We start from the raw sequence: 21,527 nt of genomic DNA, 5'->3' as shown, positions 1-21,527 counted from the left end.
CCTGGCACTGATTCCATCAGGACCTGTAGCTTTCTTTGTCTTGATCTTCCACAGCTCATTTCTCACCTGGGTTGTTGTGAAGGACAGGTTGGAGCAGGGGGGCTGGGTGCTGGAATGTGTGAATGGGTGGTTGATGCTGCCAGACGATGAGCCATTAGGGGATGATGATGATGATGATGACCGTGAGCCAAAAGTTGTGAGAGAAGAAGAAGGGGGAGGGCAGCATGATGGTAGTGCTGCTGAGTGGGGATACAGCAGGGGTCTGTGTAGGGGGAGGGCTAGGTGATTGATCTCAATCTATTTTTCAACAGATTTGATCTTTCACCCACTTTTGGTCCCCCGCCACCTGGAAGTTGGACTTTGTGTGGCCAGATATGGTTTTAAGGCATTTCCAAACTCCCCTACGTTGTTCTGCTGCAACTGTTCCTCCAGCTTCTTCCTGTAGCTGGCTTTCCCCTCCCTGATCTTCCTTCTCAGTTCCCTCTGCACAGCTTTCAGCAGATCTGAAGGCCCTCTTTTACGCTTTTAGGAAAGCCTTTATATCTGGATTAATCCATGGCTTGTTGGAAAAACACAGAACAGTCTTGGTGGGCACGGTGTTATCCACACAGAAGTTGACATAGTCCGTAAGGCAGTAAGTAAGATTGTCAATGTCCTCCCCATTAGGATCACACAGTTCTTCCCACACCGTTGTTTCGAAGCAGTCCTTCAGAGCCTCCTAAGACTCCTTAGACCATTTCTTCACTGTATGGGTGACAGCTGGTTCTCTATGTACAATGGGTTTGTACACAGGCAGAAGATGAACCAGACTGTGATCAGATCTTCCAAGGCGAGGGAGAGGTGACGAGTTGTATGCCTCCTTTGTGTTGGCAAAAAACAGGTCCGGTATTTTCATGTCTCTGGTGCGGCAGGTTACATATTGGGTGAAGGTGGAGGATGGAGAAGCATGATTGAAGTCTCCAGAGATAAGAAGGAGGGCCTGCGGGTGCTGTGTCTGCAGCCTGCACACAGCTGAGTGCAGGACATCACAAGCAGAGTCAGCATTAGCAGAGGGGGGGGATGTACGCAGCCATCACGATAACGTGCGAGAATTCCCTCTGAAGATAGTACGGTCTCATGCTAACGGCTAACAGTTCAAGGTTCTTACAGCAGATTTGTTCCTTAATAGTGATGTGCCCAGGGTTACACCATCTATCATTCACAAATACTGCCAGTCCGCATCCCTTCCTCTTACCGCTCTCCTCCGTCCTGTCCGCCCAACTGAGGTGAAGGCGTCCACAGATACGTGCGTGTCTGGAGTCAGCGTGGTTAGCCAGGTCTCTGTAAACACCATGATGCTGCACTCCCGATATTCCCTCTGATGTCGCATTAGCACCATCAGCTCGTCCATCTTATTGGGGAGCGACCTCACATTCCCCATGACTACAGAATTCCCCATGACTACAACTTGGTATTACAAATACTAGCAATGGCGTTGGTTAATGATTCCCTTTAGAATGGAAAAGGTCGAAACTGTATATTACCTTGGCATAGCTACAGTACAGGTGTAAAACAGGGCTGTCAGGTCAATTTCAAAACTGTTGTGCAACAGTCTTGATCCAGCCCACTAGTGAAAGCCTTTCATGGAGAAATGCAACGGCATCTCTAGGAGAATATGGAAGCAAGGCTGAAAAGCTAAAAGCTAATGCAAGCAGACCAAGTGAAGCACTGGTCAGAGAAGGGCTCTTAACCTGTGAATAACCTTCCGTAATCATAAAATTTTGCAGTGGTCTCTTCATTTTTTGGCAGATTCTTCTTAAATAATGTAGGCATTTACATCTGGTTAATAGTGAATAGTGACGTTTTTGTAAATTGCTTTTTTTGCAGTGCAAAAAAAAAATCTCTAAATGCAATTGTACACTTTGTACAATGTCTTTGTGCTGTGTGTCCAATAATGAAATCAAATTTGGTGGCTGTCACAAAGCAGCTTTACACAATCAGTAATTAGTAAAAAGGCAAGAAATCAACATAAGAAGACATGAAAATCTAAGACCCTCAGTGAGTAAGCCAAAGGTGACAGTGGCAAGGAAAAACTCCCTCAGAGCTTGAGGAAGAAAGCTTGGGAGGAACCAAGACTCACATCCTCCTTTGATTAGAACTGTTTATAAATTATTGATAAAAGTCACCAAATCACCTAAACTGTTGTACTGATTCTTAAATCATAATATAATAATCATGGTGTAGTATAACTTATGGCTGTGGTCGTAAGATATATGGTGGCATTGATGGAGAAAACAGATCAGAGCTGTTAAGCACACTGATTTCTACACACTTAAATGTGATTATTTAAGAACGATTAAAAAATTATCAGTTTCTAATTGAATGTCAGACAGACGCAGAGACCGAGACAATACCAAATCGGTCGAGGTTGAGACCTTTCATTTATGGTCTTGAGCCGAAGACCGCACTAGATTACTACACTAATATTAATGGTAATTTTAACTATTTATGCTATTAAAAATTTGTATTTTGTGCTTTTGAAGCCAAGGTCACCCATAGCCGTGAATGTCTGTGAAGCTGCTTTGTAAGAACATGTATTAACAAAAGCTGCATTTTTTTTTAAATATTGTCCTAGTGCTGATTGTATTGAGTGCTGAGTGTAGTGCTGATTATCATAGATCAGGAAAAAATTAAACAGTATAATTTCTTTTGGCCTGACAAATATCATGACTAAAAATCAATAACTTGTTTTCACTGTTACAATACTTGTGCTTCTCACATTCTTGCATATATTGTTTGGTCTTACCAAGTGGTCCAACAGGTTTTTTCCGGAACTGTCCTCTGCGATAAGCCTCTTCTATGGCTTCTAAAAATGCTGGCATTTGCTCTCCAAAACGGCGGATTCCACCATGTCGAACACCTTGCAAAGCAGTCATTTCACGTTGCTTTGCCTCAAAAGAACGCAGCAAGTCTTGATCCTCTCGTCTACAGATGGGGGAGACATAGAGCCACCAAGAGAAAGCAAAGAAAGAATGTGAGAAGGAAGCCGGGTCAAAGCACACAAAATTTCAATAAGTATAGCATAATCACAACTTTATGTAACTTTTAAAAGACATTGTCAAGAGATACAAAAGGCAATGTCAAATTAACAACACAACATTCAGGCTTATACTAATAAAACCTTTTTAAAAAGCTTTTTGAGAATAGTATCCATTAAAGATAAGACATCATTGTAATTTTTAAGCACGGAAACCTCTATAAATACCTTTTATTTTAAAGGAAATTAGAAACAGACAAACAAAATATTTATTTCTTATAAAATGTTTGTTTATGTTTACTGGCAAGCTCACAAGTGGTACAGCTGATATCTTATATTGTTCTGTCTTGCACCAAATTCCACCTGTAGCCAAAGTTTCAGAGAGCGCACAACTTGATGGGAAGGATAAATATCCTGCTGGTCAAGCCAACATGCCCATCTACACACTAAAAACATTCTGCTGAGAGCTTATCTGTCTCCAAAACTCTTACAGCATTTACACTATCCTACACTACACTACACTATCCAAGATGTTGAGGGGAAAAAGTGAACTAGAGAGTGGATGGAGCAGTAAAATCTAGTAAAAACTGTTCTAAGGGAAATATTAATGTTTTAATGTGCACAATCTATACACTCCTATTCACTAGCTCAAACCCAAAACATTTTTCATATTTTTTGTTCCATTAAAGGCAGCCTGAGTCACAGTAATAGAACTGAAGAATTAGTCAGTTCACATTGTAATGCCTGCACAAAGGCACACAGTAAGTAGTGTTCTTTCAGACCCCGAGTTGATGCTAAAGTGAGCAGAAAACAGTCAAATTCTTAAGTATTTGGACAGTGACAATTTTCGGATCCGTACACCACACTTTGAATGAAGGAAAACAGTATATTTCACTCCAGTCTGAATATAGATTAGCAATTCAGTTACAAACCAGGTATCTAAGCAGTAGTTCTGGCTGACTTTAATTACGTTATTATATTTATTTAGATATTATACTTAATTACTTTATTCATAGATGGATAAAATGATAAACTTATAAACGAAGTTCAGCCTAACGGAAGTGAGTGCTATGACTACTCAGAAATGCAGGTTGAAGTGTGCATAGACTTTGGCACCTGAAAATTTGTTCTCTGTGATGATGGAGATGGCCTTCACCTGCTTCTTCTGAGGTTTCAGCTCAGATTGGTGGGTTGCTTGACTTTCAAGGTCTGGATAAAGCTAGTCTCTGCGGTGGCGGACATTTTTGACAACCAATTTTGATTACAAGGGTCTAGTGAAGCAAACGTTCTGCTGTTCTAAGGAAATCCTTGTTACTGTTTAGAAGAAGGAAGTTGTGCGACATCCAGCGTTTTACATCCTTTACACAGTCTTTGGTTTGGTCACAGGTTTTGGCATATGTTATGCTTTTGTTTCTCAGTCAAATCTCTTTTTATCCAAACCTTCCCAAAGACTAAATTAGTTCTAACATTGTTTAAATCCTTTACATGTAAAATGTCTTTAAGGTTAAGACCTCAGAAAATGATGTAATGTTATATGGCTCTTCCTGACAACCAGACAACATCCAGAGAAATGTTTATTGGCAAACATTTAAACAGCTGAAATCTCCAAAACAAATGTTCAGCTTGATACCGGCTTAAGGCCTATTCAAACTGCAAACTATCATTTTCAACATTTTCAAGCCTTCACACCAGATGTGACATATTTTGTCTAAACACTCGCAGGAAGATACCAGAAAATGAAGAATATATGAATGATAGATAACATTTTATTTCTAAGCACTGCAGCTAAACGATGCAAACACTGGGTTTACCCCATTCTACAGAAAAGATAACACCACTGGGAGTTCCACCACCTCATTCAAGAACTAAAGCTGAATGATGTATGTATGTTTGGTATGTTCGGGGAGTTTGGGGTCCAGCGACTGCGTGTTACTCTCAGTCACTCGCCAGCTTTTCAGCTATGCTCTGCCACATATTTTCTTTAAACTGGATTTTATAGTCAGCATTTTGCTCGTCATAAGCTTTTGTGTTCCACTATGAACAAGATGAGCTATTCTGCCACCATCTTGACGCTCATTTCTTTAGTCTCTTTGGAGCTCTGATTGGTCAGCCTGATTTTAACATATTCATATGGCAAAGAAAATAGAGGAGGCTCTGACTGAATTCGCAGTCTTTCAGTTTTAGACTCTGTGTGAATAACATTAATGTACGTAAAGTAATTAATGCACGACCAGCTGTACGACCACCCTCCTACCAATGCTACCTGCCCAATGACCATGTTAAAACCTAAATGGACTCTTAACTATCTGCCAATATTAATTTTACCACTATTAACCATCATTACTCTACCATCACCTTTGGCTGCTCACTGGGGTCTTTTTCATGTCTTCTTATGTTGTTGATTTCTTGTCTTTTTACTAATTACTGATTGTGTAAAGCTGCTTTGTGACAACAGTTGTAAAAAAAAAAAAAAAAAAAAAAAAAAAAAAAAAAAATATATATATATATATATATATATATATATATATATATATATATATATATATATATATATATATATATATATATATATATATAAATACATTTGATTTGATACAACAGATTCTACATGTACTCTGTTGTGCTAAATATGATGTACATAGTACATCACAAGGTAAGCAAGTTAGCAAGATAATGTAAAGTGAAGGTAAGTGTGACTGCTTTGATGTTGTATGAAGTTACATTACCTCAGAGAGGATAACTAGCAAGCTAACCATAACTGTTTCAGCTCAGCTCTGTAATACTAGTGTTATTAACAAGAACCAACACAACTGAGTGAAGAACACGTGTTTTTTTATGAGTTTAGGAACACATGAGCTTGCAAATTAGAAAGCAATCCATGTTAACATGGTTCTAAATATCTTGATATCTACTGGGAAATGGCTGTGTCGCATACCAGTTTGTTGAATCCTGGATCGACAGGACAAATGTATGCAGTAAACAGCAAGTCAAAAACATGAGTCAGTGTATGAAAGCATCTGGCTTTAGCCTAGATGCTACATCAGCAAGTTCTGTCTCTAATTTGTTTAATCTTGTTCTGATCTGTATTGTCAACTATAGTGCTGGTTTTCCATTTCAGTTCACATTAAAATTTTGTTGTTAAATGGTAGCGCAAGAATCACATAAAACAAACTATACCATTTCAGATGATCTTAATACTATAAAGCTGTGGAGATTGTGGAAGCTGTGGATACTGATTACTGTCAGTACTGGCACTACAGGAATTGCATGCACCAAACCATGACGGACAATTAGACCATCAATGTGGTGATGTCCATATGCACAAAAGAACCCATAATCCAAAAACAGTTTTTACTGACCTCATTCTACTAAGTTTGTCCTTGGCACTAGTACAAGCCTGCTGAAACTGATCGATCTGTTGAGCCAACGTGGACTCCTGGAAAGTTAGAGCATCCAACTCTGACTGAAGGCGACTCATCTGTCTTACACGAGCCTGACTGTCCGCTGCACTTGACTGAGTAATACTGAGGAGAGAAATGAATATATCAGTCACATAGAATGGCACAGAAAAGACAGTTGTACATGTTTGCTTTCGGTGTGCATACCTGTGTTTAAGTTCACTGATGCGCTTGGTGAGTTGTTCTTTGTCCCTCTCCAAGTCTCTGACAACAGTCTTTTGCCTATGAAAGGCAGCCTAAAAACACAAATGTTTTGGGTTATTTAGATATGCATGTACTGCTCGTTTGATAGCTCTACTTCACGAGAACCCACGTCTACAGAAAAAGCTATGTATCCGTATACTTCAATGCATAGTACTGAAGAGGCTAGCTGTGGTCTTACAATAACCAATGGGTGGGTAGCTACTTACGTTTGCCATTTAAGCTATCCGCATCTTCACAGTCCCTTCCAGAATTATTTGCATGAGAGTGAGTGCATGAGACAAGATGGCAACCTACAGCTCAAAGTTTACAATAAACCCATCATTGAAATCTTTTTATCTCACAGACCTGGAAGAACTAGAGGAATTAATCAACCAGCTGACAATCACAACCAGAACAAAGACAACAGTAAGATTAACTCGACACCTGCTTTCAAACAACCTCGTCCACTCAGCTCACTGATTAATCAGCAAATAAACCTGCCACCCTGTCCAGCTAAGAACAGAACATTTAATGAAATGCTCAGAGGAACAAACTATGGCAAAAATGACAAATTTCCTCGCAAAACACTAGTCAACTAGACAACTAGTTTTTCCTGACATGCAGTGTTCAGTATCTATCAAACATGGCCCAAGAAAGGTATAACTAGTGAACTGGAGACAGGGTCCTTGCACCTAAGGCCCCACCTCAACTTACAAGAGAACACATTTTCAAGAGCAGATGCCTCCTCTGCATCCTCTTGCTTTGAGTCTGAAGATGACTGCTTATTGCAGCCTAGGTTCTGCTTCTTCTTGCAAACACAAATGTAAAACTTACTCTTGCTTATTTTTTGCATTAGGTGCAGGACGTCCAGACCAAGAAAGCCCCACTAGGAAAAGTAGCAACAAGTTCTTGCATGAATTAGTATCATTTCACTCACCAATGCACCTGCTTACAGAGGGAAAACGAATCTAATCACCTACCATTTCTTACAGAAGATCAAGTCTTTAATTCACTCTTTTTGCACATCCATCTTCATCTTTTTGTGCAAACCCATGTCACACTTTTGGGGTGCCCGTGTGCTAAATCAAGAGGACCTCACAGATGGTTTGGTAAATTGTGGTGTACCCAAGCAAGCCTGTTTTTTTTTTTAAACTCTCAACACTGCTCACGTCGCAGGGACAGAGCAAGGAAGTGAAAAGTAGACATAACAGGCTGAAGGGGCATCACAGAGAGAATGATAAGTACTTCCAGTCGAACAGGAAGGGAAAGTCCACATCTTAAGTTTCAACTAATCTCTTTTTGGCATACTGTGACAAACCTTAAAAGGCACAGTCCCCCATCTGTAACCCAGGTAAAGTGATGTTAAGAATCAGTTAGCAGCTCTCCAGCTCAAACTAGGGGGATTGTAGAACTAACAACCCTATGCACGTTGTTAGTTATCAGGCTGCAAGTATATAGTTAATTTTCCATATCTTACTTTTGAACGGTGTTCCTAGCAAATAAATACCCTTCATTTCCGATATTCAGTGTTTCTGATGCGTATTCTGGGAATAACAACAACTTTTGTCAAATCTTAAGGTAAGTGAGCTTGAACGTTTAACTAACATCATTCCAACATGCTTTAAGCAATTCATCATTGTTCCTGGCCCAAAGAAACCCCAGCCAGGATACTAGGTAAATTTTGTTAAAATGCTACTAACACTGACTGACAGACCACAAGCAGTGCAGATCTCAAGCAGGGCAAACATCTCACTCACCCTCACTATCAGATTTGAAGCCCCCAGGATTGTGTCCTGAACCCCTGTACTCATTGGACCACCATTGTAAAGCTTGATGATATTTATGATGGGTCTGCTCTCTGACAACGAAGGCCTGCCTAGAGGAGATTAAACATCTAAAGAACTAGTGCCACAATAATCTCTTCCTTAACATCAGCAAGCCAAAAGAGCTGATAATGGAATGCAGCAAGACACAGGAGAGGAGCTACCACTCTGGATCAACAAAGCTGCAGTGGAAAGAGAAGACAGTTTTAGTGCCTTGGAGTAAACATCTTGTAAAAACATGGTTTTTCCAAATCAACTTCCTGACGAAAAGGGACTTTAGACTGCCCTCCAAGGTGTTGCCGAACTTGTACACCTGCACCATCGAAAGTGTTCTCATAGGAAACAGGGAAGCAGGACAGGTGGGCTCCCCAGAGGGTGGTGTGTTCAGCTGAGCACATCATTCGGGCCGAGCTTCCTCACCTGCAGACCATCTACTAAAGGCGATGCTGGACCAAGGCCAGGAAGTTTGTGAAGGACCTCAGTCATTCAAACAATGGACTATGCTTTCTATTGTCTGGGAAACACTTTCGTTTCCTGAAGGCAAACACAAAAACGACAAGAAGGAGCTTCTTTCCACTTCCCTGAACCAGGACAGCAACTAGGACTGCCACTCACACACACACACACACACACACACACACACACACGACTTTCACTGAACATTAATCACTTATTATATTACTTCCTGCTCAGCATTATGTTGCACATTCACTTGCATGTTATACATAGTGTATATACATTGCTATGCTATAGATGTTATAGTAGTTATTTTTACTTATTATATACTTCTTATTTAGTTTATGTTGTCTCATGTACGACAATGTATGTAAAAAAAAAAAAAAAAAAAAAAAAAAAATATTTATACATACACACACACACACACAGTCAGTACAACAAAAATATCGACCAAAATATCAATTCAATGTGTTTATGAAAATCTACCTTTTAGCACAATACCATTTTGAGGGTTTTGTGGTTGTTGTCTTATATAATTCAAAACAGGCTTTAAGTATATCAAAACATTTCACTGCAGATTTCACACTGATGTTGATGTTCAGAAATTACTTTCAAATAGTGTTGATGCTGCTTTGGTACTTTAGGCCTCTAAAATCCATTTCCAGAAAAAAAAAAAACTATGTTCACAGGATAAGGAATAGGAATCAATAATTATCTGTAACAACACTCATTTTGTTACTCAGTAGCAGTGCTAATGGGTAATGACCATTACAGTACCTCTGTTGTTCGGAAGGCTTTGTTGCAATCTTGGGCTCGGTTACGAAGTTGGCCACACTCAGGCTGCAGTTTTTGTACGCGTTCAGTAACACACTCCAACTGATTGTGAAACTGCTTATATTTCTGCTCAGCCTCTGCTACTTTCTCCTGGGTGGGGTAGAATTAACATAATTAGAATGAAATCATGCTGTGGGCTAAAAATAAATGCTATTGTATAAATAACAAATAACAACGTACAGTCAACATTTGGAAAATTACCTTCCACTCCTCCACTTTCTGGTTAAACTTGGCTGTAGATTTCTCCTCTTCTGCAATCCTCTCTCTCATGCGCTGAATTTCCTGTTCCATTTCAGTCACCTAAAGTACACATTGGAAGGAAATAGAAAGGCATAAAGGTCTTGTTCAAAAATCAATTATGCACCTTACACAATTTGTAACAATACATAATCTTTACAGATGTACATGTATATATATATATTGGACCTTATAGCATATACCATATGCAGTATCTATTAAACACAAGCACAATTTAGAGTTGCTGAGGATATCCCATGGAATACAAGTTTATTTAACTGGGAACAAGAATGAATGGAATTGTGACTTATTCTTATTTTCAGTTTTGTGACTGCTAATTTAAATTTTAATTAATTTAGAAACTGTTGGGGACTTAAACAGACAAACAGTGCCTTGCAAAATAATGCAAAGCCATCAGACATAAAAATAAATAAATAAAAAAGCACATAAGGTCTGTGCAAGACGCAATTCGAATAGATTTACACCGATGGGCGTGGTGGTCTTGAAATTAGGTCTGTTCAAGTAAATTTCTGCCGTATTGCCATCTTCGCAACTGAAAATACAGGTGTGCCACTGACTGAAAACAATCAACAGTCAGACTTTCAGTCAGTCATTGCTATCTTGGCAGTGAATTGTTTGTCCAATGCCTGTACACCCCCATGAGTGCACAAACCCATTGCATGTGCCAGTTGGCAGCTATGCAAACTTCAACAATAAACAGAATACAAAATAAAATTTAATTCCTAGACTGTGCGCGATGCGCCATTGAAATAGAAATCTGCCAAAGTCAGACCGCACCTGGGTCTTCATGGGAATGGCAAGTGACAGGATGATTGGTTTATTGCACGTTACCGCCAAATCACACCCATGATTAATTAGACAAAAAGACTTTTGCCAGTTTCAAGCCACGCAAGGCACACTTTTCTCATCATTACGATAGCAAAGACACATTGACATACCCTAAATCAAGCTGTGCAGTGCGTGTTTGATGGCTCGCCTTAATATTGCTAAAAGAGGGTCCTCGATTTAAATAAATAAATAAATACATTAATTCATCTCCTTTTATTCATATTAACATTGTGTTCAATTACACTGCTCATGCAAAAAATAAAGGGAACACTCAAGTAACACATCCTAGATCTGAATGAATGAAATATTCTCATTGAATACTTTGTTCTGTACAAAGTTGAATGTGCTGACAACAAAATCACACAAAAATAGTCAATGGAAATCAAATTTATTAACCAATGGAGGCCTGGATTTGGAGTCACACACAAAATTAAAGAGGAAAAACACACTACAGGCTGATCCAACTTTGATGTAATGTCCTTAAAACAAGTCAAAATCAGGCTCAGTATTGTGTGTGGCCTTCACGTGCCTGTATGACCTCCCTACAATGCCTGGGCATGCTCCTGATGAGGATCTCCTTCCAGACCTCTGCCAACTCCTGGACAGTCTGTGGTGCAATGTGACGTTGGTGGATGGAGCGAGACATGATGTCCCAGATGTGTTCAATCGGATTCAGGCCTGGGGAATGGGCGGGCCAGTCCATAACTTCAATGCCTTCATCTTGCAGGAACTGCTGACACACTCCAGCCACATGAGGTCTAGCATTGTCCTGCATTAGGCGGAACCCAGGGCCAACCGCACCAGCATATGGGCTCACAAGGGGTCTGAGGATCTCATCTCGGTACCTAATGGCAGTCAGGCTACCTCTGGCAAGCACATGGAGGGCTGTGTGGCCCTCCAAAGAAATGCCACCCCACACCATTACTGACCCACTGCCAAACCGGTCATGCTGAAGGATGTTGCAGGCAGCAGATCGCTCTCCACGGCGTCTCCAGACACGTCACGTCTGTCACATGTGCTCAGTGTGAACCTGCTTTCATCTGTGAAGAGCACAGGGCACCAGTGGCAAATTTGCCAATCCTGGTGTTCTCTGGCAAATGCCAAGCATTCTGCACAGTGTTGGGCTGTGAGCACAACCCCCATCTGTGGATGTCGGGCCCTCATACCATCCTCATGGAGTCGGTTTCTAACCGTTTGTGCAGACACATGCACGTTTGTGGCCTGCTGGAGGTCCTTTTGCAGGGCTCTGGCAGTGCTCCTCCTGTTCCTCCTTGCACAAAGGCGGAGGTAGCGGTCCTGCTGCTGGGTTGTTGCCCTCCTACGGCCTCCTCCACATCTCCTTTTGTACTGACAGACACAACAAACCTTTTTGCCACAGCACTTTTTGCACAACATTTACTTTTGAATGTTGGTGGTGCTTTCACACTCGTGGTAGCATGAGACGAACTCTACAACCCACACAAGTGACTCAGGTAGTGTAGCTCATCCAGGATGGCACATATTGAAAGCACCACCAACATTCAAAAGTAATCAAAACATCAGCCAGAAAGCATGGGTACTGAGAAGTGGTCTGTGGTCCCCACCTGCAGAACCACTCCTTTATTGAGTGCGTCTTGCTAACTGCCAATAATTTCCACCTGTTGTCTATTCCATTTGGACAACAGCATGTGAAATTGATTGCCAATCAGTGTTGCTTTCTAAGTGGACAGTTTGATTTTTACAGAAGTTTGATTTACTTGGAGTTATATTGTGTTGTTAAAGCGTTCCCTTCATTTTTTTTGTGCAGTGTATTCGAATAAATTATTTTACTTTATTTTAGGTAAAATAATAAACAGCCATAAACTAGATGAGCGACTTGTGATGATATTTAAAGTTTAGTTGTCATTTAGTTATCATTTGACTAGTCTCAATACAATGTATTCCAACATTGAAGGGAACTTCTAAGGAGGGGGATAGGATTGCTGTTATGCTGGGATGTCTATGTGAATATGTGATGGTCTCTCTATGTGAATCAGAAAAATAAAACAGATGAAATGAAGGCATGGCTTTCCCAAAAAAGAATGGTCTGTGCAAAATATGTATATACTAAAGGCTATATAATAACTGTTTATCTTTATTTGTAATTGGTATAAAATAAATAAAAACTATTGATTTTGCTTTTAAAAAAAAAAAAACAAAAAAAAAAAAAACAAACTATAAAGCCCTTACAGTGTTTCACTTTTAACCTTTTTAAACTACTCATGGTATGTAATATTTTTAACTAAATAATTTGAATGCAAACTAATGGACAACAGCATACCACACCTACCCTATTGTATTTATTGGTACCATAATGTATATTTATAGGCATTTCGACAGGCTAAGGTTTCACTACAAATGGGCTGGCTCACAGCAGTGATGCTCTTGTTCCTGTCATACATAATATGGCGACATCATTTAAACCCTTTAAACTTCACTCAGCTTTACCGTCCACAGCTGGAGTTAATGCCTTCATCACCAAGTGTTTAGTGTCGTAGGAAAGGGATTTATTCTGGTCTTCACCATATACGGGTTCCGGTATTTCCCATTAGTCAGTTTGTGTCCAAACATGTGCAACAGATTAGCTAAGCTAACAGGCCTTAGCCCTAGTATTACATGCTAGTTATTAGCTGTGCTCGCAGAAATATAGGGACAGCACAGTTGAGACAATTTAGTGAGCGACATGCCCTGGCAGCATTGAAGGCAATAATGAATTAGTGGAGGTGGAGTTCCCATCAGTGAATTCCTCACAAATTGCTTGGAGAATCTAAAATTCTACTAATAAATAACTCAATAGATCAATAACAACAATACCACAGCAGACCAGACTAAATAAGGGAACCATTGCTCTCACTACACAAGGCAGAGTTGTATTGGTTTTGAGTAGAAGAGGTTAATAATGTCACCATAATTCAATTTACATGTTAGTTCCCTTTCATCCTCAAGATGACCCCCTCCCAATGATCTCTCTTTAGAAATGTTTGCCCTGTTTAGAAACAGCACCTACGCGAAATTCAGACAGCACTGACACAATACACACAAGCCCTTGGCATTGACTGAGCTGATCCACAATAGTCAAACATTTTAAGGCTTCCTGAAGGAGTGGAGTCAGCCTTTTTTTCACCTGGTCAGTCCACCCTCAAATAAAATGGCATTCAATGCTTCCTTGTTTATTCTGCTACACTTAATTAATTATAATTAATCACCTTTTACAATCAAGCCTAGCTCCTTGCTTTTAAACGTAAACAATCACACATTCACTTACTTCGATGCCAGCAAAGGTTGTCGTAAGGAGGTGTTTATCCTCCTTTCTCTTTACGATTATTATTCTAACCTGTACAAACTCAAAGCCCCTGAAGACATGACATGCAATGATTTCTAGATCATGCACTTATTTCTAGATCATTTAAATCTCTCAATCAGTATCCAAGCAGAACAGCTCGATTCCCCTAGCACACTAAATGAACTAAAATCTGCTGCAGCTTCAATTAAAAATATGTAAATCACCTGGCCTTCATTAGCAATAATGATTGTATTGCCTACTTTATTAAGAAGTAAACAGTCACATTAATATCACACTTACACACTTAATCAAAGTTAACCAACCTTGAATGAAAATATGATTTTATATGGCTTTTCCCTCTGTGGAACATTCAAGTGACATTACATTACTGTGGTACACAAGGTATTTTTTTAATTAATAAAGTAACAATCTGAAAATATCACAAGACTGTTAATATTTGTGCTCTTTTCCCCTAGGCATGTATTGCATCTTGTTTTCTGAGGCAGTTAAATTGTAATATGTTTATAATATTGTATCTTCCGACTGGTGCACATGTAATGTTTTTCACAAAAAAAAGAAATGGTTAAATAAATTGCAACTGCAGATTGAACTTTGTGAAATTGTGTTTCCTAAATCAAATGAACACACAAAATGAGTAAGAAAATCAAATTAAAAGTCTGTTTAAGCATAACATAAAAAAAATCTTACCAGTGCCCAGGCCATCTGATGCTTTAACTCTTCCAGTTTCTCCTGCATTTCATCAAGCGAGGCCAGATTGTTATACTTTTCCTCTTTTTCCTTGTATTTACGTCGCATTTCCTGCAATGTCTTTATGAAGGGGAAGAAGAGAGGGGGGGGGGGGGGGGTGTCAACATAGTTCATAATTCTTTAAAAAGAACACACTGTTCTCATGTGAAGTTTGTTAAAGATCACATGGATAAGCCAGAAGCCATTTGGAAGGCCAATAAATCCAAAACAAAAAAAAGCATCATGTTTGGTAAAACTCATAAGAACCAATTCCAACTGTGAAGGATGGGGGAGTCGATAGCATGGTTTTAGGTTGCTTTGCAGCCTTGGGACCAGGACATCTTACTATTCTTAATGAACCCTTTGAATTTTGGATTGCACAAATAAATATTTTCAAGACAATGTCAGGATATCTGTACATAAACTAATCTTGCTTGAAAAGCACTGTATATTGCCATTCCTTTACTTCTTTTTCTTCTTCTTATTATTATTATTATTATAATTGTTCTTGTTTCTTCCACACATTTGTGCAATTAATACAGCCTGAACCACTTAACGTATAGACACAGTTCAAACGCTGTTTCGTAGATCACACTGTGTGGTCTGCTATGTATTTTTGGAGTCGATCCGATCCAATTTATTGTTATTAATAAAAAAAATAGAAATGCATAGAAATGCATTGAGGGAATGTTGAGTCTCCCATGCTCACAGCCTAATGCTCAGCAGCAGCAGCACACTTAAGGTGGAATTGTGCCTGAGTAGCACTGAATTTTAAGGTGGAACTTCTTTTAAGGTAGTATTGAGTTTACACTGACACTGATTGGATGGGTGGAACTAGGTGGAACTTCAAGCAACCACTTGAGATACCAAAGCAACCATCTAGCAACCACATAGTAACCACCTGGGACACCATAGGAAACACCTAGCACACCCCTTAAGAAGTACTTGCCAAATTTCAAGCACTGTTGTAGTTTAGTCCCACATTTTGTACATAGGACAGTGAAATGAATTGTGTAATTAGGCAGTATTCTGAGCTTAACTACATTGCTCTTTATGGTTGCATATTTTTTAATTAATATTTCTTAACAAAAAGTAGTGCTATTCTTAAAAATCACAACCTGAATACAATTAATTCACCTGTCATGTCATTTCATGCTCAGAAAATAAAAACTCTGAAATAATAATCACACTTATTATTGTTTTACAATTATTGCTATTGGTGGCCTCAATGTGCAGGTCCAAAGTTTGATTTATGCCATAGATCACAAGAACTGCTATATGACAGCATGGCTTAGTATAGCATGTAAGTATTCTGGCATAAACTATGTAGGCTAAGAACTATTGTTTTAAATTAGTTTCCTGGATATCCATCTACAAATGAGTATGTAGAAGAAAAGTCAGTAAGGCTCTGTCTCTCTGGAGACAAGCCTCTGTCTACAACAGTAACTAAATTAATCAACTTTAAGTAATCTCTGCCAACCATTCCATGCCCATTTTGCTGTCCTAAATACTTTTGGAGAGCCTTCACACTGGACATTTAAATTAATTCTGTTTACTGCCATTGTTCATGAAGCAAACTTTACAGTAACTTTTAGCCTCAATGATAGTAAGTGGACATTTTCAAAGTAGGAGTACTGTAGACAATGATGGACTACATGGATGAGGATGAGAGCACAAATGCCATTTCTTCTACAGCTCCAAATATGAATGAATATCAATGAAAATGCGAAAAGGACGATGTTATGGTATGGCCTTTATTTTGGGAATCACCCACAAGCTCTTAGGTTACACTTTTATAAAGATGAATTTGAAGCATGTAATCCCCTAGGCCCTAAGCACAACCAGCACATACAAGCACAATTTACTATACAGTTGGAATATGGGTGAAAAATATTGTTCATAGCTTAAAAATTTATTTATTTTCTATTAGGTTTACTTGTTTGCCATTACCATATTAAACAGTTTGACTTAGATGAGATTTTAAAGCCACTGTTATATGATCTTAAAAAGCTTTCTCCTGAAGGATTTAGGAAACTGTTTATACCGTTCTATTGACGAGCTGACGGCGCTAACGCAAAATCAGAGCGAATACCGGGAGTGTAGCAACATGATGTTCACAGAGACATGGCTAATCACGCTGACTCCAGACACGCACGTATCTTGTCTGCGCTTTCTCTCTTCCCCCCCCCCCCCCAATTAGCTAATAAGCACTTAAGAATGATGCATAAAAAAAAAAATCCAGCTCCGTAGTCAATAGAAAGGCAGAGTACAAAAGAGAATAAAAGACTAAGGCACTACTTATAATGCGTTAGCCTGAGACAGCCAGCACTTCCCCAAAGCAGTCTAAACAGCCTGGCTCTGCTTGTGTCTTATATACCTTCTTTATCATGATGCATTCACCCCTACGCTTTCTTGGAAACCTAGTTACTTTTTGCACCCCCCCCTCTCTGCTAACACTGACTCAGCTTGTGATGTCCTGCATTTAGCTGTGTGCAGGTTGCAGACACAGCACCCGCAGGCCCTCCTTCTTATCTCTGGAGACTTCAATCATGCTTCTCCATCCTCCATTCTGTCCACCTTCTGTAACCTGCCACACCAGAGACATGTAAATACTGGACCGGTTTTTTGCCAACACAAAGGAGGCATACAACTCATCACCTCTCCCGCCCCTTGGAAGATCTGATCACAATCTGGTTCATCTTCTGCCTGTGTACAAACCCATTGTACATAGAGAACCAGCTGCCATCTGCACAGTGAGAAAATGGTCTAAGGAGTCTGAGGAGGCTCTGAAGGACTGCTTCGAAACAACGGTGTGGGAAGAACCGTGTGATCCTAATGGGGAGGACATTGACAATCTCACTGAATTACAGACGATCAACTTCTGTGTGGAGAACACTGTCCCCACCAAGACTGTTCTGTGTTTTTCCTACAATAAGCCATGGATTATTCTGGATATAAAGGCTCTCCTAAAAGAGAAAAGGAGGGCCTTCAGATCTGGTGATAAGGATGAGCTGAAAGCTGTGCAGAGAGAACTGAGAAGGAAGATCAGGGAGGGGAAAGCCAGCTACAGGGAAAAGCTAGAAGAACAGTTACAGTAGAACAATGTCAGGGGAGTTTGGAAAGGCCTTAACACCATATCTGGCCACACAAAGTCCAACTACCAGGTGGTGGGGGACCAAAAGTGGGTGAATGATCTCAATCTATTTTTCAACAAATTTGATCAATCACCTAGCCCTCCCCCCTACACACACCCCTGCTGTATCCCCACTCAGTAGCACTACCATTATGCCGTCCTCCCCCCTCTCTCACAACCTTTAGCTCACAGCCACCCCCCACTGGCTCATCATCTGGCAGCCCCAACCTCCCATTCACACATTCCAACACCCAGCCTCCCTGCTCCAACCTGTCCTTCACAACAACCCAGGTGAGAAATGAGCTGAGGAAGACTAAAAAAGCTACAGGTCCCGATGGTATCAGTGCCAGGCTCCTCAAGTCCTGCACAGATCAGCTGTGCAGGGTAGTTGAGCATATGTTCAACATGAGCCTGAAATTGGGAAGAGTACCACAGCTGTGGAAAACATCTTGTGGTACCTGTGCCTAAAACCCAGCACCCAAAGGACCTAAACAGCTACAGGTCTGTGGCACTCTGAAATCATCGGCCTCATAACTAATGAGGAGGACAGCGAGTACAGAGAACTGATTCAGGACTTTGTGGACTGGTGTCTGCAGAACCACCTTCAGATAAACGTGGGAAAGGCCAAAGAATTGATGCTGGATTTCCATAGGTGCAGACACCCCCCTCCATCAGTGAACATCCAAGGTATGGACATCGAGACAGTGGACTCTTATAAATACCTGGATGTTCATCTAAACAGCAAACTGGACTGGTCAGTAAACATTGCTGCACTCTACAAGAAAGGCCAGAGCAGACTCTACCTACTGAGGAGGTTGAGGACCTTTGGAGTGCAGGGAGCATTCCTGAGGACTTTCTTCAACACAGTGGTGGCATCTGCCATCTTTTATGGAGTAGTCTGCTGGGGCAGTAGCATCTCAACGGCAGACAAGAAGAGACTAAATAAACTCATAAAGAGGGCCGGCTCTGTCCTGGGATGCTTCTTAGACCCAGTGCAGGTGGTGGGAGACAGGAGGATGACAGCCAAGCTGGCATCCATGCTGAGGAACAGCTCCCACCCCATGCATGAGACTCTGGCAGCACTGGGCAGCTCCTTTAGTGGCAGGCTGCTTCACCCCAAGTGTATGAAGGAGCGGTATTGCAGGTCCTTCCTTCCTGCTGCCGTCAAGACTCCACAACCAGCACTGCTCCCAGCAGACCACACACACACACACACACACACACACACACACACACACACACACACACACACACACACACACACACACACACACACACACGTTCGGGGAACAGAGATCCCTCAATGTAAAAATTCAATGTGCAACGTGGATTCTGTGCATCTCCTCTCTGTCTCCAGACAAAATTTTGCATTTCCTTTTGAAATCAAGATCCCACTTTCTTCAGAGAACATAACTTTGGACCACTCAGCAGCAGTCCAGTCCTTTTTGTCTTTAGCCCAGGCGAGACACTTCTGACGCTGTCTCTTGTTCAAGAGTGGCTTGGCACAAGGAATGCGACAGCTAAAACCCAAGTCTTGCATACGTCTATGTGTGGTGGTTCTTGAAGCATTGACTCTAGCTGCAGTCTACTCTTTGTGAATCCCCCCCACATTTTGAACGGGTTTTGTGTCACAATCCTCTCCAGGGTGCGGTTATCCCTATTGCTTGTACATTACTTTCTACCACATCTTTTCCTTCCCTTCGCCTCTCTAGCGATGACCTTTTGTGTCTTGCCCTTCTTGCGCAAGGTGTCAATGTTGTCTTTTGGACAACTGTCAAGTCAGCAGTCTTCCCCAAGGCCTTTGCAGGTGTTTTGAGTTAATTAGCGGATTAGAGTGTAGCACCAGGTGTCTTCAACATTGAGCTTTTTCACAATTCTAATTTTCTGAGATACAGAATTAATTAATTAGAGGTCTAAAGAAACAAAATGGCTTTGTCACTGGGGTGGTTTTCTAAAGAGTCAAATTTGTACTTTTTCTTGGGGGTACATTTTTGGTACTATTGCATTACAGTACACAATTGTTACCTTAGAGTACAATATTGTCTCTAAAAGGTACAATAGGATGTGGTACAATAATGTTCCCTAACTAAAGGTACAAGACATGTTCACTCGAGGGTACCACCACAGCGACAAGAATTTGTACACCAAAAAGTATAGTTTGGTAGTGGCCGACAGTTTGATAGTATAGTTTGGCCAGACAGTCTCTTGAGGAATTTCTTAAACCCTATAACCTGTCATGTACACTTCGCTTGCAAGATGCTGGCCTACGGTCAGTTCTGCATTAGGAAAACAATACAGGGGGAGCTTTCTCTCATAAATCTCCAAAACACTAGAATAAACTTCTTGCTACTGTTTGAGACTGTTAAAGTACATTTAGGAGAGTGTAGTTTTATTCCTTTTACTTGAGTAAAAAAAATTAAACCACACTTTATCAAAGTACATTTGAACTGGAGTATTGGGGGGGGGGGGGCCTCAAAAGATGAGCACTGAAGAATTAACACAAATTGCCTAATCTACATCCATTTCACCGCTAAACACCGGTGACACCGCTGAACACTTATTCTTATGCGCCCTAGTGACCAGCTAGGAAAACCCCAGCAACCATACAGCAACAGCACTGCAATTACATATTTTTCTTAGTATTATTAGCTGGCTTGGTCACATCACATTGGGCTGCTTTGACACTTTGTTAGGTCCACACTAAAGCTTGGATGTTTGTGCCATTTTATCATTTTCATTTGGTTCCCCTAGTTGTAACACTGCAACAACCGAACTGCACCACACATGTTTATTGTGTTCTTTGACCAGACATTTGGAGAGACATAAATTCATACTCTCTCATTATTTTACTTTTCAGCAGCTTATTACAGTATTATGTGTAATATACAGTGGGAAAAAAAAGTATTTAGTCAGTCACCAATTGTGCAAGTTCTCCCACTTAAAAAAAAAAAAAAAAAAAGAGGCCTATAATTGACATCATATGTAGACCTCAACTATGACAGACAAAATGAGGGGAAAAAAAAAAATCACATTGTCTGATTTTTAAAGAATTTATTTGCAAATAATGGTGGAAAATAAGTATTTGGTCACCTACAAACAAGCAAGATTTCTGGCTGTCACAGACCTGTAACTTCTTCTTTAAGAGGCTTCTCTGTCCTCCACTCATTACCTGTATTAATGGCACCTGTTTGAACTAACAGTATAAAAGACACCTGCCCACAACTTCACACAGTCACACTCCAAACTCCACTATGGTGAAGACCAAAGAGCTGTCGAAGGACACCAGAAACAAAATTGTAGACCTGCACCAAGCTGGGAAGACTGAATCTACAATAGGCAAGCAGCTTGGTGTGAAGAAATCTACTGTGGGAGCAATAATGAGAAAATGTAAGACCTACAAGACCACTGCTAATCTCCCTCGATCAGGGGCTCCATGCAAGATCTCAGCCCGTGGGGTCAAAATGATCACAGGAACGGTGAGCAAAAATCC

The 21,527-nt window shown here is 40.4% G+C and overlaps 1 protein-coding gene across 6 annotated transcripts in view; it reads right to left on the bottom strand.

Moving 5' to 3' along the window:
- LOC140574749 (structural maintenance of chromosomes protein 6) overlaps positions 1-21,527 on the bottom strand; it is a 65,395-nt gene that overhangs the window by 31,571 nt on the left and 12,297 nt on the right. For 5 of the 6 annotated variants that reach the window (XM_072694689.1, XM_072694687.1, XM_072694690.1 and 2 more), the window contains 6 exons: positions 14,866-14,985; positions 9,951-10,070; positions 9,714-9,860; positions 6,622-6,710; positions 6,376-6,540; positions 2,786-2,964 (listed from right to left, as the gene is read on the bottom strand). In XM_072694689.1, the coding sequence (XP_072550790.1) occupies positions 2,786-2,964; positions 6,376-6,540; positions 6,622-6,710; positions 9,714-9,860; positions 9,951-10,070; positions 14,866-14,985 (820 nt within the window). The remainder of the gene's footprint in view (positions 1-2,785; positions 2,965-6,375; positions 6,541-6,621; positions 6,711-9,713; positions 9,861-9,950; positions 10,071-14,865; positions 14,986-21,527) is intronic. The other variant, XM_072694688.1, reaches the window with a different exon arrangement.

Source organism: Salminus brasiliensis, chromosome 13 (assembly GCF_030463535.1).
Source record: "Salminus brasiliensis chromosome 13, fSalBra1.hap2, whole genome shotgun sequence".
In the NCBI taxonomy this organism is placed as follows: Eukaryota; Metazoa; Chordata; class Actinopteri; order Characiformes; family Bryconidae; genus Salminus; species Salminus brasiliensis.
The sequence above is the reverse complement of the archived record's forward strand: the minus strand, read 5'-3'. Positions and strand labels throughout refer to the sequence as shown.